This window comes from Cryptomeria japonica, chromosome 3, assembly GCF_030272615.1.
Source record: "Cryptomeria japonica chromosome 3, Sugi_1.0, whole genome shotgun sequence".
NCBI lineage: Eukaryota > Viridiplantae > Streptophyta > Pinopsida > Cupressales > Cupressaceae > Cryptomeria > Cryptomeria japonica.
The window spans coordinates 138,473,094-138,487,748 of NC_081407.1; the positions used below are offsets into that span (position 1 = coordinate 138,473,094).

At 38.8% G+C, this 14,655-nt stretch overlaps 1 protein-coding gene across 5 annotated transcripts in view; it reads right to left on the bottom strand.

Moving 5' to 3' along the window:
• The window catches only part of LOC131027331 (3-hydroxyisobutyryl-CoA hydrolase-like protein 1, mitochondrial), a 193,523-nt gene that overhangs the window by 59,643 nt on the left and 119,225 nt on the right, over nt 1-14,655 (bottom strand). For all 5 annotated transcript variants that reach the window (XM_057957350.2, XM_057957351.2, XM_057957352.2 and 2 more), the window contains exon 8: nt 8,585-8,706. In XM_057957350.2, coding sequence (XP_057813333.1) covers nt 8,585-8,706 — 122 coding nt within the window. The remainder of the gene's footprint in view (nt 1-8,584; nt 8,707-14,655) is intronic.

Genomic DNA, 14,655 nt, shown 5'->3' on the forward strand with positions numbered 1-14,655 from the left:
ATTTCACAATCTGTGTTAATATATAAACATTGCAATCTAACAATAAATAGTAACCTTGATATCCCGATTAGTTATTGGGCTTCATTGTTAATGCCACCAATTAGTTATCGGGCTTCATTGTTAATGCCACCGATTAGTTATTGGACCTCATTGTTATGCATTAACACCAATTAATATCGGCATTAGATTGGTTACGTATTGCAAATGAAAAGGCATGAACAAGTGGCATGTTGATCGGCCATGTCTAATAGACATGTCCGATCAAGGTGTCACTTGATCGTCCCTATTTTTATACATACCGATCAATGATAAATGGAGAAGACATCAAAATTATTAATGCTCTATCTCCACCTGCAATACACAGAAAATAATTAATCACCAGAATAATTATATTGTGATAAAAATTTACATTGAAATACAACAACATTATATATATATATATATACCTTGATCATTGAATTGGAATTTGAAAAACATTTACACATAGTAGAGATATATTGTAATGCAATATATTCTTAGTTCAGCATGCTATCAGATAAATTCTGTTGTAATTCATCTTACATTTCAAAAATTCAGCTCCCCAATGGAATAAGGCACTGGATATAGCTTGTCATAGTCTTTACTGTCAGTTTTGTGCTTCGTTCATCTATATTTGCTAAAAATTTGTTGATTATCAGAATATATTTTATTTCATGTATGTTATTGTATGTTTTCTCCATCTCATGCTCTAATAGGTTGAGGATCACTAAAGAATTAGCCATTCTTGAGCATTCTCCCTTTTTGTTGAGCCTGTATATGAGATTATCTGCTTTGTTTTAGTGCAATTTGTGAGTATGTTATAGAGATCATAAGTTCACTAAGGGATCACCCTCTCGGGTTTTGCAGAGCCCAAAGTGTAAAAGGATCTATTGAATCCTTGTCAGTTGGTCCAAGCTCTAGAGGATTTTGATAGTTGGAGTTGGCTTCTCCATAGATATTTGAATAATCAACTTGGTTTCTACCTTTTGTAGTGTAAACCCTTTGGGGAACCAACAAAATGGCAACTTTGTTGAGGAAGTAATGCGTAATTGCAGTCAGTCATTTCATCCATTTGGGAAAATTGCATTGAATTTTCATTGTGTTTCTATGATTTGACGGATGAGCTCGCGGTTTTGTGTTTTTGGTTTGTGTTTTCTATTGTAAAGGGTGTTTTGCATTTTGTGAGAAAGACTTTCTTATTTGTAAACAAGGTTTGCACTTTCAAGGATTACCAGATATTGTCTTATTTGGTATCCCAAGGTTATTTGGGTGACGACTTTGAAGTCTCTACGCCAGTGCGTGTATTTTTGAAGATTTCTAAAAATTCCTTGAAAGATTCTATCACAATGTCGTCGTACAGGTGCAAAATGAAACTACCAAATGAGTGCAACCTAAAATTGCCGTACACAATGTCATACAAGTGCAAAATGGAACTGTTGTATGGGTGAAACCTGAAACCGTTGTACAAGGAAGTTGGGAGTATGAGTTTCTTCATATATTTCTTGTGACATTGATTTTCATTCACAAGTATTTGTACGCTCCACATTACATATTCTACTCTTCGTACTGTTGGGTGTATCCTTAATAACTTTATATGCTTTCATCAATTGCTCACCAAGAGTTGTAGCTTCAAGAAAATTACATGTTGGTAAAAAAACCTCATAGTCCTCCATTTGCTAGTGGAATAGTCCATTCAAGGAACTTGTCTCATCTTCAGAGCAATATTCCAATTTGAGCACCCCTTCATCATTAGCATTTGTCATTTCTCGTCCTCCCTCCATCCCAAAATTTCCACCCTCGAAATTTGAGTTGGAGGATGTCAATTCTTCACTCACTACCTAGTTCCTTAAGTCAATGATGTGCTTCCTCCCATCACTCTCAATCGAGACTATGTTCCGCTTCCAATTATTATTTGCCTTGGTAGTAATCAACCATCCCCTCCCAAGGAGTGCGTCGTACGCCTTCTTCTGCAATGAGATGACTATGAAGTCCAAGAAAAATTTGTGTCCCAATCATTACTTTTTATGCCATCAATGTTCCCAATGGCTTGATGACATGTTGGTTGACACTTACTAAATGGAAGGTTGCTAGCTAAAGTGTCAGCTTCCCCAAACATTTCCAAGTGTCCTTCACAATAAAAGTAACTCTCGAGCCCCCGTCGACGATGGTGTTTGTCAACTTTTGGCCCATTATTTTCATCCCAACGAAACTTGACTTCCTCCAAATGCTCATTGTCAACAACATTGGATCACTGACCTCATTCCCTTCGCGTGGTGCTTTCCCAGTCAATTCTTCCTCTTGTTGCTTACATTGTTTCCGGATGATTGTGTCGTCGCTAACTGTGTTGGCAATTGCCATTCTCAATTGTGGCATATTTAAAGGTCTGCCACCTTGATGGGTATGGTTGTCTATAGCACCTACTAAAGTATGTTCTTCTCTGACTACTGTAAAGACATACTTACAATTCCATTGGAAGCAATTTGTTCCTTCACCAAAACTTGTTCTACTTTTTCTCTAGCTTCTCAGATTTGTTCCTTCTCCATACAAGGGTCTGAGTACATTGCCTTCTTCATCTATGCTCTCGTTATTGCCAGAACTACTTCATCTTGTTCTGCCACGTCCAACATATTAATACCCTTTTTCTTCGGTAGTCGATGTCTTCATGATTCCCCGATCCACACCGGTTGCACAATAATTGCATGCTATGTTTCTTATTCTAGCAGTCTCTCGCAAAGTATCCCCATTCACTCCATTGTCAGCACTGCATGATAGAACATCCTCAAGAGTCCTACTATATTTGATTTCGCCCTAGTTGATTTCCATAACCGCCTAGTTATACATTATGTGTTTTCGATGGGTAGACTCTCCCTGTGTGAAGAGTACTTGTGTGCTTCTAGTCTACAAATTATTTGGACAATCCTTTACTGAATAACCCATCACCTGGCAAATATCACAAAACATATTTTTCGGACAATTACCTTTCGTGTGCCCCTCAATTTCACACTCAGTACACCATAGTTCATTACGTTCTTTATTGGTTCCTTTCTTGACCTTCAATTCTTTCATCATTCTCAACATATCTTATCAAGGGCCTGTACAGTTTTGGATTCTTCATCACTACTACCTCCGGTGCTCCCATCATCGTCGGTCTTCCTCTTCCCTCGGGAGGATGTTTTGTTTTCACTCTCAATGTCCATTGCCCGATTGTAAGCATCGACATATGAGGACAAAGGCACTACTTTCATATTCTTGCGCAACGAAGGGATCAATCCCTCAGTGAGCCACCTCTTCTTCAACCTGTCATCTGTCGGTTCTCCATCTTGTTCAGCAATTCTTTGAGCCTACGATTGTATGCTCGCACGTTCTCGTTCTTCCCTTGTCTAGTGTAATTTATGCAACAATTTCATTGTCGTCTTTCAGCAGTTTAAACTCTTCCTAAAATGCCTTCTTCAATTTGTTCCACGATGCTTTGTATTGAGCTGCTCAGTTTGTATACTAGTCAATGGCAATTCCCCATAGGGTGGTGGGGAATACCTTCAGCCAATAATCCCAGTCGTCCTAGCCATTCGCCTCCCAAGTTGTTATGCAAGTCTTGCAATGGCGTACAAGATCCTATGATCCATCCCTTGTAAATTTAGGGAGTTTCTGCTTCTCCTAGGTGTTCATCATTGTTTTCACTCGGAAGGTACCGTGTGTATTCAACAAGATTGGACCATCTCGCTCTCGACCGCGTTCTTGTGCCTCTCTTGTACTTTTAGCCACTATAATATCCCATGTTGTTATGTGACTGAAAGTGTAGGGAATATTGACAAACAATTGTCTGATAACCTGCTGTTCTAGTTATCCGTCTGTTTGACCTGCGTGCTATGCAGTCTGGACATCTAGTATAACTTGCATGTTATTCAGTTTTTACTTGGCATGTGATTGATGAAAAACTTCAGACTTCTTTAAGAGTATTGACCTGTAATATTCCTTGCTAATATAGGTGTGAAAATGATGGAATCCAACTCAAGGAATATTGTCAAACATTTCACATACAAACACTCAGTTGCTGGTCTGAGTTTTAGTCTCATATAATATTGTTTTAGTAACTACACAACATCAAAATTGACTGCAAATGATCGCTGCAATGTCTAGGCTTGAAGTATAATGCATGAATAACATCTATTTAATCCCTCTAATGCATATACATGACTTCTATAGGAGAAATACGCATCTACAGCCAAAAGTCATATTTACAAACATTTGATATGCAAACAGCTAACAAGAAGAACGTAGATATAAGATCATGTAGAGAGCTGCAGTTCAATCCCCTGTATTCTATGCAATCATCACTTACAAATGAACAAGTAGATGCTTGGATCCTTGTTTAATATTCAATGATATGTTTCAGATTAATGGCACTACATCAGCAACTTATATATATGATCAGTGCATTACTAATCCATAAGAACCTGATCAGAGATGACACCCTATACTGGACATGAAGAAGCAAGCAAAATCCACTGAAAGAAGACCTCTTTGATGCCCAATCAACCCCTTCACAAAGTCGCCCCTGTTTCAGATGTGCTTCAGACTTAGAAAAAAATTGGCAGCCTCTATGAACCCTCTCAAACACCAAAAATGATCGCTAACCTTTCCCAAGGTGAGCGCTCCAATTAGGATATGAAATCGCTCCCCCAAACTGCTCAAACAAGTGAAGTAGTGGGTCTCCCTTAGCTGGGTTTGTGGTCTGAAAACGTCTGAGATAAGAATTCAAAATAAGAAGAATGCCAATAGCTCTTATCAGCAGTATTGGTGAAGATTCGAATATCAAAAAAAATATCTTCATTAACCCCCACTCGAACTCAAGCACAACTTGGCCCTTGGCCACCTATGCAAACACAAATGAGATGACTGAAGTATCACCTCCACAAATGCAACCCTTCAAGAGATCATTCACTCCCTTAGTTATGCTATCAATGGGAGTTTTTGTTCCCAAAGACAAAGATATGCAGAAACCCCTTGGCTCCACAAAACTCAATCAATACCAAAATCAATTCCAGGCCGCCTTGAAGCTCAACTAGATCTCCCTTTATACTTTTTTTCAGTCCATCTCTAGAAGCTTCTAGAAATAATATTAAAATACTATTATTTCACTTAAGTGACTTTATGATATAATATTTAATTAAGTCACTTTATTAAATTAATTAAATATAAAGTCATCTTTTAATTTTAATTTATTTGATAACTTTATGAATAATTAACTGTAGGGGACGAAATTTGTAACCTACAAGATGATGAATCTAGGAGGACAAACCAATTTGCCGCTACCTCACTCGAACTGGTGCTAAGGTGAGACAAGGGATAAAAAAGCTAATAGACTGCGGACGAGACTCCCAGACGATTCTGTTGAGTATCTATCCTCGAGACAAATGTGTGCAGATTTGGGATACCAGAGCAGATCTGGGAAACCAGCGCGGATGTGGACAACAGCGCAGCGCACTGTCGTCCAGTATGGACAGAACACAGAAATCGTACAAGGGTAGCAAATACAATTATAATATTAAATGAACAAGGAAAAACAATAAGATAAACTAATAATGTAAAATGAGAATATTAGAATGACTTAGAGAAAAGGGAAAAGAAGGAAGCTCACAACCAGTCCACGAATGAAACATCTCGTTAAATGACCTCCTTCTTATGATTATAAGCTTGCACACAAGCAAGAAGGAAAATGTTGGGGGTTGTGTTTTGGAGTCTACCTCAGTCAAACCCCCGTTTTGGTGTTTCCAACTCCACAGGCAACCTAGATAGATAGATAGAATAAAAGATAAATGCAAGAGAAGATAAATGATAGAAGAGGGATGTGATAAAACCCAAGATGCTCAAAGATAAGATAAATAGAGTGATGGAAAGATATTACCAACAAGGCTTGAGAAAGCCAAGAGAGTTGCAAGAGATTATTGTGAGAGCTTGAGAGTGTTGTAGCAAAATAGAGACTGTTGTAGAAAGCGAGAGATAGCCGGAGAAAGTTGTGAGAGCCCAAATGATAAGAGAGATTGTATGGAGGAACTAGAGAGCTTGAATGAAGAGAGAGAATAGATTTAAAAGAGAGAAGAGGAGGGAACAAAGGGTTGGCGAGCCGTTTGAAAGTTTCGGAGTCGTTTCCACCGACATATGCAAGTGACAAGTGGAAAGGCGCACTTAGAACCGACATTCGAACGTTAAGATGTCGCAGGACTAATGCATAGCGCGCTAACGTCCGCGCGGCACGCTAGTGTCCAGACAAATCACACTCAGAAACGACAAGAGACAAGGGAGACACGCGGCTAACAAGACACAAAAGATGAAGGGTAGTTGCTGAAAGGTGTATTGAGCATCCTGAGAGGGAAAAGGCTAATGCAAGGGCTAAAGTGAGCAAACTCGAGTGCTAGGGGAATGGACACCAAAGTGGTTACAAAAGATGTAGGTTAAATTACAAAGGAGTGTGCAATTTTCGACACTACATTAACTTAATACTATTAATTAGAATAATTAATTAAGCTATCCCTTAAGAAATATCAATAATTTGGATAGCTTAACTAATTAAATTAATTAATTATTTTTCCTCCAAAAATGGGGACATTACAGCCACGTCCACCGTCTACGTCTTCTACAACTTGGTCACCTTCTTTGTTTCTATACTCTCTCCTCCCTGAAGTCTTTGACTCAGGCCCCCTTATTCTCAGTTCTTCGACGAGGAACAAGCTCCCAATACAACGCAAATTGGTTTCTCACCAGCTTACTACCTTGTGTGCTAGACCTAGGTGGACTATTTCGATGGCTACATTTTGATGCTTTCCCTACACTCTCGTCCACACGCGTGCCCTCTACATGTCCACCTCCAATGTACCCAACACTCCAGGTACCTCCAAGCTCTGACTCTTTCCCTGTGCTCCCTCCGGCCGAGAGTCAACAGTTCAGAACCTCCAAATCTCGGTTCCCTTGAGATAAATAGACAGCAAAATTTGTCTAGGAGTTTAGGATTTCTCTCTTCGTACTCCTCATCCAATGTTGACTATACATACAAATGGTCTGGATTTTCTTCGAATGCTTCTCATAATCTTCTTCTTCGTTCTCTTTGTTCTACAATCATTGAAGATCACCTAATCGCTTGGGATTGACCACCCTATGGCCCCTTCTCACCTTTATTGGGGTCTAAGTGCATGAATCACTCAGGACTAACCCGATTTCTTTTAAGGCAACGGCGCCAAAATGTTTACTACTATATCTGATAAATTAAGTACAAAAAATAATAATACAAATGATAATGCATACCAGACACAATAGTAAAATATATCTTTATTCGCACATGAAATTATTACAAAGAAGAAGACCAAAGATGGTCGGCCAAGGATTACAATTAATCCGACCATACCAAACTATCTTCCTTGGCAGTACAGAACATATTTAAAGGACCTGACGATTGCCAAGAGGAACACAACCGTCAACCAACTGACACATTAACAACCCAAGAGTGGCAACCCACTTAATACAAACAATTAATACATAGGCGGATAACAAATATTATCAAACATAACAATAGGAACTCTATGCCGACAGCACTAAATTCATTCACGTAGATCGCGAGTGTCTCCTTAAAAGTAATCAGTAATAAAATAAAATATTGAATAAGTAAAAAACATTAATTATAAAAAATTCAGCATTAAGGGCATTCAGCATTAAGGGCCCACAAAATTCAGCTCTAATACCAGTTTCTCAGACCCTATAGGCTAAAATACATGACAATATTCAATAAATGATGTGCAGACGAAGATCCATAAATTGAAATTAGGCACTGATATTGCTTATTGTGCCTGTTTCAGTAGTGATGTTTTCATACTGCTCTAAGCTATATTATTAACTTAACTCAAAGCATTAAGTGTGCACAAAATTTCAGCTCTAGTACCACTTTCTCAAACACTAGGCTATAATACATGACAACAGTCAATAAATGATATGCAGGCGAAGATCCATAAATTGGAATGAAGCACTAATATTGGTTATTATGCCGGTTTCAGTAGTGATGTTTTTATACTGCTATAGGTTATTAATTTATTATTAATTATCAAAGTGACTAGGAAACTATATATTTAGGCATATTGTGAATTTGATATGAAATACAGCTTGTGCTATAATCTGCTTAGAATCGCAGGACAATTTATGGCCAGAATTTTTCCAAAGTATCCTTGGATGACACAATGTGTGTTTAATAGAAAACCTACATGAGCTTGTGTGAATGGTTACATTGGAATGATGATTTTTATCTTTTCCTTCAGTTTATCTATGGTATCCTTCCCTTGGATATTGAATTTGTATTATGCTCTCCCTGAATATGAATAAACAGTTCATTGTATCCACTTTCAAAATATTAAACATCACTATCATGCATTAATCAAACGCCTAAATTATGCTAATGAATTGAAGATGCAAACAATCAAAGTTATGTTTCTTATAATTTTAAGGGCAAAAAAAAAAAACCCTAGGCCTACTAAACTAGCATAAAGATACAAAGAAAGAAACCACAGCCCATGAAACTACAAACCTTCGAAGAGAACTTTTAGCATCCGGAACAGCAACATCCGAATATTCATCCAAAGCAGTTTTAACCACTGAGGGATCCTCTGTAACCAGCAATCCCATCCGCTCTTCAATCAATTCAATCCTCTGTTGATTTCAAATGATTTAGGTTTTCTATGTTTAAAGATTTAGAACTACTAGATATTAAAATCAATTTATAACAAGCAAAATTTAATGACCCATAACTGTAGTTAACATTATAATATATTATTCCCCATTAAAGGATTAAGAGAGGCTAACACAGTAGATCAAAAAGGTAATCAGAAAGAAACTAATCTAAATAGGAGGATTGGGAGCCCCCCTTAAGAGAATTTTGTGAAATTAAAGTTTGATGAAACATACCACGGCAATCCAGAGAATGCAGGGTTAGCTTTGTTATAAGAAAATCTAAATGTGATTTTGTCTATAGAGGATCCCTCTTATCTGGTGTCAAATCCAACAATGAGGCAAACTTGGAAATTCTAGTAGCAGGAATCGCCGCAGCCTCTTCAAAAGGGGTAGAAGATTTTATTATAGAAGGTGATTCTATATTGTTATAAAACAATTATTGAAATGAATTTGCCTGAATTGGAGGTTAGGCACTATGCAGAAACCGCCTTTGCTATTGGGTCTAATTCCTTTTATCTTAAATATCAATATTGTAGAAGGAACACATATTTTGTTGCAGATTTCCTAGTTAATATTGTTAGACAGATTAAAAGCCCATCATGAAGCTGGCCACACTTCAAGGGATCGACCAAGAAACAAACCAACCACAATCAAATATGAGCAAGAATGAACAATGGAGATCAAAATGAAATTAGATGAAATTGATATGATACAATGTACAAATGAGCCTTGTTCATATAGGCAAAAGATGATGAGGTAATTACAACTACCCTCGATACAAAATTAAATGCATGATGCATTATGAAACTAATATTAACTAATGAGACATAGCCTCATATCTTCTAGAATGCCACCTAGGATAACTAACTGATCCTATGAATAATATTAAATGACAAGTTAAGTAACTTTATCATAACTAAATTATGCCAACTAAGCCTAAGTAAAATTTAGCGTGTGAATGATATTTAATGACAACTAACTGTCACATATGCCTAAGTGGAACTTAAGCCTACACCAACAAATATGGGGGTTGACCATGACCCCATTACAACATTGTATGGTCATCTTCCCACTTCTTGGGAAAGGATAGAACTCTTTCTAAGATTTAAACTCCCTAAAGTAGGTTAAATTCTGTTCCTATGGGTATAAGTTAAGAAATCAGATACAGGTATGGGTCTGTGGGTACAGTATGCCAATACAACAGAATTTTTTATAGGGGTTCAGTATGTTTGAGTACATTCAAAAAAAATATAAAAATCATAAATATATACATATTTGTATCCTAAAAACAAGAATTAAAAAAAATTATGTAATTATAATATCAATTATTTGAATTTCATAAACAATATAATAAATTAATATTATAATAAATGTAATATATATAAATTAAACAATTATATATTATATAATATTAATATTAATATGTAGCAATTTGAAATAACAATACAATCATAATAATTAATTAATTATTAAACTATAGATTATAAAATTAATCTATTGACAACATATAGAATAACTATTATTTTTGAACATTTGTATCTATTAATTATTAAATAATAAATATTAAACCATTGGTCTACTAGTTTATTTATTACCGTGCATATTTTATATTTAATATTCATTAAACATTATAAATTAAACTTTATATTGTTACGATCATATTAATAAATTAAAATAATATAACCTAAAACTATTTAAAATATAATATAAAATTGTTCAATCAAGGATTCACACAAGAAGATCAAGTCAAGTGCTCTTGGGAAAGGGCCAATCCACTAGGGAAAGGGATTTGCATGATGAACTAGGCATACAATGTATAATTTATAATATAATGTTTGATTCTTCACAATGAAGCACTCTTCGAAGGCATATGATCTATAATTTCTTGAAAAAGATTCACAGTCATGTTCTAATTTGGATACGAAAATTTTTCATCTAGTTCCCAATCTAGGCGAATATTGTGAAACAAAACACTCTTTAGAACAATAGATTAGGGTTTTTTATCATTCAAAAAAAGATAAAAATTATAAAAACAATGTTGAAATCGCATCGGGATATGTTTGGAAACACGACGTTGATACTTGATTTGTCAAGATTCGGCTAGAGACAAGTTGTGTATGTTTCTACCTCCAAAACTAGAAATGCTAGCCGATTCCACGAGGAGTTTAGGACGTACTATACACGGAACAGACATGCAAACTGGACGATTCAGCAACCTAGCTATGGGCCTCATGGTCCCATTTGCATTCAAGAGTAGTTGTATTCATTTCAGCAAAAGGTTGAATTGCTTTAAGATTTGAAGTCAATTGGAAATGTACGTGTGAGACTAGCATAGCATTTGTTTGGCATGTGTGGTGCCATTATTTGATGCCCTCAACAGAGCTCAATATTGGTGCAATGTTGTGTGTTTTGATAGGATGTTTTAGAAGTGCACATTGTGATTTTTCTTCTTTCGTGTCTTCCTCAAGTGATGGCTCATGGCCTCCTCTTTGTATGCTATCCATAATGGTCCAAACGGCGATCCCTTCATCGACCTCTACGATTACATCACTCAGTTTTCTGCCATGGGGGATGTTCTCATCATTGGGGACTTCAATGCTCGTACTCAAATTGCTCAAACTCCCAGACATAACCGGGTCGTTGCCTCCTAGTGCATCGACGATTTAGACCCCACCTCTTTGGGGCTTCTCCGCTCCTTGGAGAACTCTTCAAGTCATTTTACTAAGCATGGCCAGCACCTCATCTAGCTTTGTGAGTCTCTGGACCTGGTGATCTGTAATGGGTTGGCCTGCTTTCCAGGCTCACTCCTACACTTGCAGACCTCATGGTGGTGGTACTAGTGTCGTTGATTACGCTCTCTCCAGTCATTTGTTCATCTCTTCCATTCACCACTCTCCATTGTCCCCATCCCCCTTGCCGACCATTCTCTCCTTAGCCTCTCCATTCTTTGTGCCCCATCCCCCCCCCCACCCCACCTTTACTCTGCCCGTCCCCCCTCCCCGGCTCCATACCTCTTTCATCTTCGATAAGGGTGACCCTGATCTCTTTGTCCACCACCTCAAACTTCTTCCCCTAAACTCCCTCTTCTTCCCTCTTGAGTGTGTCACCACCAAGTTTTCTTGTTTTTTAGCTGTTATTTGGGAAGACACATTGTTGTCCTTTCCTCATCTCAATACCTCTGTTGGCCTCCCTTCCAAAGTGCAACATTCTTGCCCTATGAACCGATGGTACGACAATGAATGTAAGGCCCTCCACCAGCTTCTCCGCTCTGCTTTCACCCATCACCATCCCTTGTTTAGCTGGCTTAAAACCTCCTACCACTGCCTTCTTCGTCACAAGAATAGACTATTCATCTCTCAGCATAGTAGCATCCTTTGAAATTCCCTCTTTGGCTCCCCCAAAACTGAGATCAGGTCTAGTAGCAGTAAGATAGATGAGACTGCCCACTAGTTGCCTAAATTGTGTTTCATCTATAGGAGGAGAATCAAACTTGGCTGACAAATTCAAGCCATTCTCCATAGGTGTGTGATAGGGAGGCTACCTAGTTTGCTATCAATTAGAATTCTTGATGGTTTGCTTCTATCCCTTCCCGGGTTCCAAGTCTACCCCTCTAGACTTCTAAGTGCTTCCCTACCAATATTCGCTCACCACACTCGATACAAGCTCATAAAGAAGCTTGTTCTCCATGCTCCTAGACTCTGTCACTATGTTTGTAGAGGTGTAGGACTACCCTTGCTTACTCACAGTCTGTAAAGTCATCGTCCTGTCTGATTTTGCAATCAGACTTCTACACCAGTCCTCCACTGCACTTACTCCTTTACGGTCACTGAAACCTAGCTGGACTTCTTCCAAGCTCGCCTAGGCTCAGTATGCAGAAATGGCGATTGCCATTTCCTGGTTTCCTCCTACTGCTACTCTACTCTTACTATACATTTTCGGCTCTTCCTGAAGAACTCCAATGGTCGTGTGGATCCCACGGTGGAGGTTCAAGACAGAGCCATATTTACATTGTGAATTCAAAACAAAGAAACGAACAACAAAAAGGAAACTTTAATTACAAAACTGTAATGAAACTTAACAAAAACAATACAGTACAACACTCAGCGATAGAAAACCAGAAAACAAACTTGTATGTATTTCTCGTGTTTCCTATATAATCCAACCAATCCAACGCCTTACAATTAGTCTTTTATAGCTCATCCATCCGTCGTGGAACACAGATGGTTACAAACTGGAGAAAACAGTTTCATAACAGGTCATCGGCGTAGCCTCAGAACCTGGCTTCCAATGCCCGTTGGTGACTTGCTAAGTTCGCACTTTTCCATCGGGTGATCGGGGTAACCAAAACACACCTTCGCCGATGGCCAATAACCATGTCCACCACTCACACTTTTCCATCGGGCGTCGGGATAGCAAAAAATCCCTTCGTCTGATGGCCGATGCTTTCCTCTGCTTCCTGAGCATTTCCATCGAGTCATCGGCAAGACAACCAAACAGCTATCCCGCTCGTCCGATCTTGCTGATCTCTCTTTTCATGCTCCGCCACGTGGCACTCCCTGATTGGCTCCGGGGTCCCTGCTCTGCCACCTTAGCACGGCCTCACTAACCACCTAGAATGAAGCTCTTCTTTGTCGCTGGGTCCCACCATGGTCGCCAAGTCACGGGGAATAAACTTCATGCATCTCGCCATAGCGATATAGCGACAATCATGCGATCATCCCAGACTTGCTCACTCGTTAACTTGCCTGAGCTTCTCTCTTGTCGGGCCCCACCTTGGTCGCTAAAAGTCGCGGGAGATAAACTTCGTGCATCTTGCCCTAGCGGTATAGCGATAATCGTCTGATCATCCCAGACTCGCTCACATGTTAACTAATCACAAGAAGAAGGTTCCATCGAGTCATCGGGTAGCATTACATTGCGCTTTTCCGATAGCCGATGTCTCCACTGTCTACCTCCTCTGCTTGTGCTTTGTCATCGGATCGTCGAGGTAACATGAAACTACTCCCACCGATACCCAATAACAACTTCTCCAAACACCAACGACTTATCGAGTCATAGGAGTAAGTGTGAACCACTCCTGCCGATACCCGATACATCTAATCCAACTCTGGCGACCTCATCGGGGTAAGACTTGCCGATCGGGGTAGGTCTTGCCGATAAGGAAAATTTCAAAAACTGCAACTAAACGACCAAACAAATGGACTAGAGCCAGTCCTTATGTATTTACAAGACCACTGGAAGGTCTCACAAGCCAAAACTTGTTAAGGGCATTTCAACCCTTAGGTGCTCCTGCACCATACTCCCTCCAAAACAAAGAAGTTAAGTGACTGCTCTCAGCAACAGGAAAGATCAATTCCCGACTTAACAAAGTCTGATTTAGGGACCCAGGTCGCTTCAAAATCAGGTTTATGCATCCATTTGACTAAATGTTCCATGTAGACCTGGTGTCAAGTCTTCTTGAGAATGCGGGAATCCAACACTTTCTCAGCCTGAGGCATGGAAGAAGAAAGTAAGGGCAGGTCGGCAAGTGACTATTGAACATCTGAAACTCGCGCATCCTCCTTGGGAAGTTGTCCCTTGTAGACAACCAAATCTGCGACATTGAAAATGGGAGACAAAGAATTATCAGATGGCAAATCAATCTTATAGGCATTAGAGCCATACTTGGCTAAAACTTTAGATGGGCCTAGTCTCCTCATTTGTAGCTTGCTGAGAACCCCTTTCTGAAGTCGAGCCTTGTTAAAATGTACCATCACCAAATCTCCAATTGAAAATTGCACCTCTTTGTGTGGCATCAACTCTGGCTTTAACTTTTTGTGAAGAATCTTGGAGAGCTCGCTTGACTTGGTCATGAAGCTCCTTCATGGATTGAGCGACATCATCAGCTTGACCACTTCTGTGCGACAGATTACCAAGATCTCGTAATTT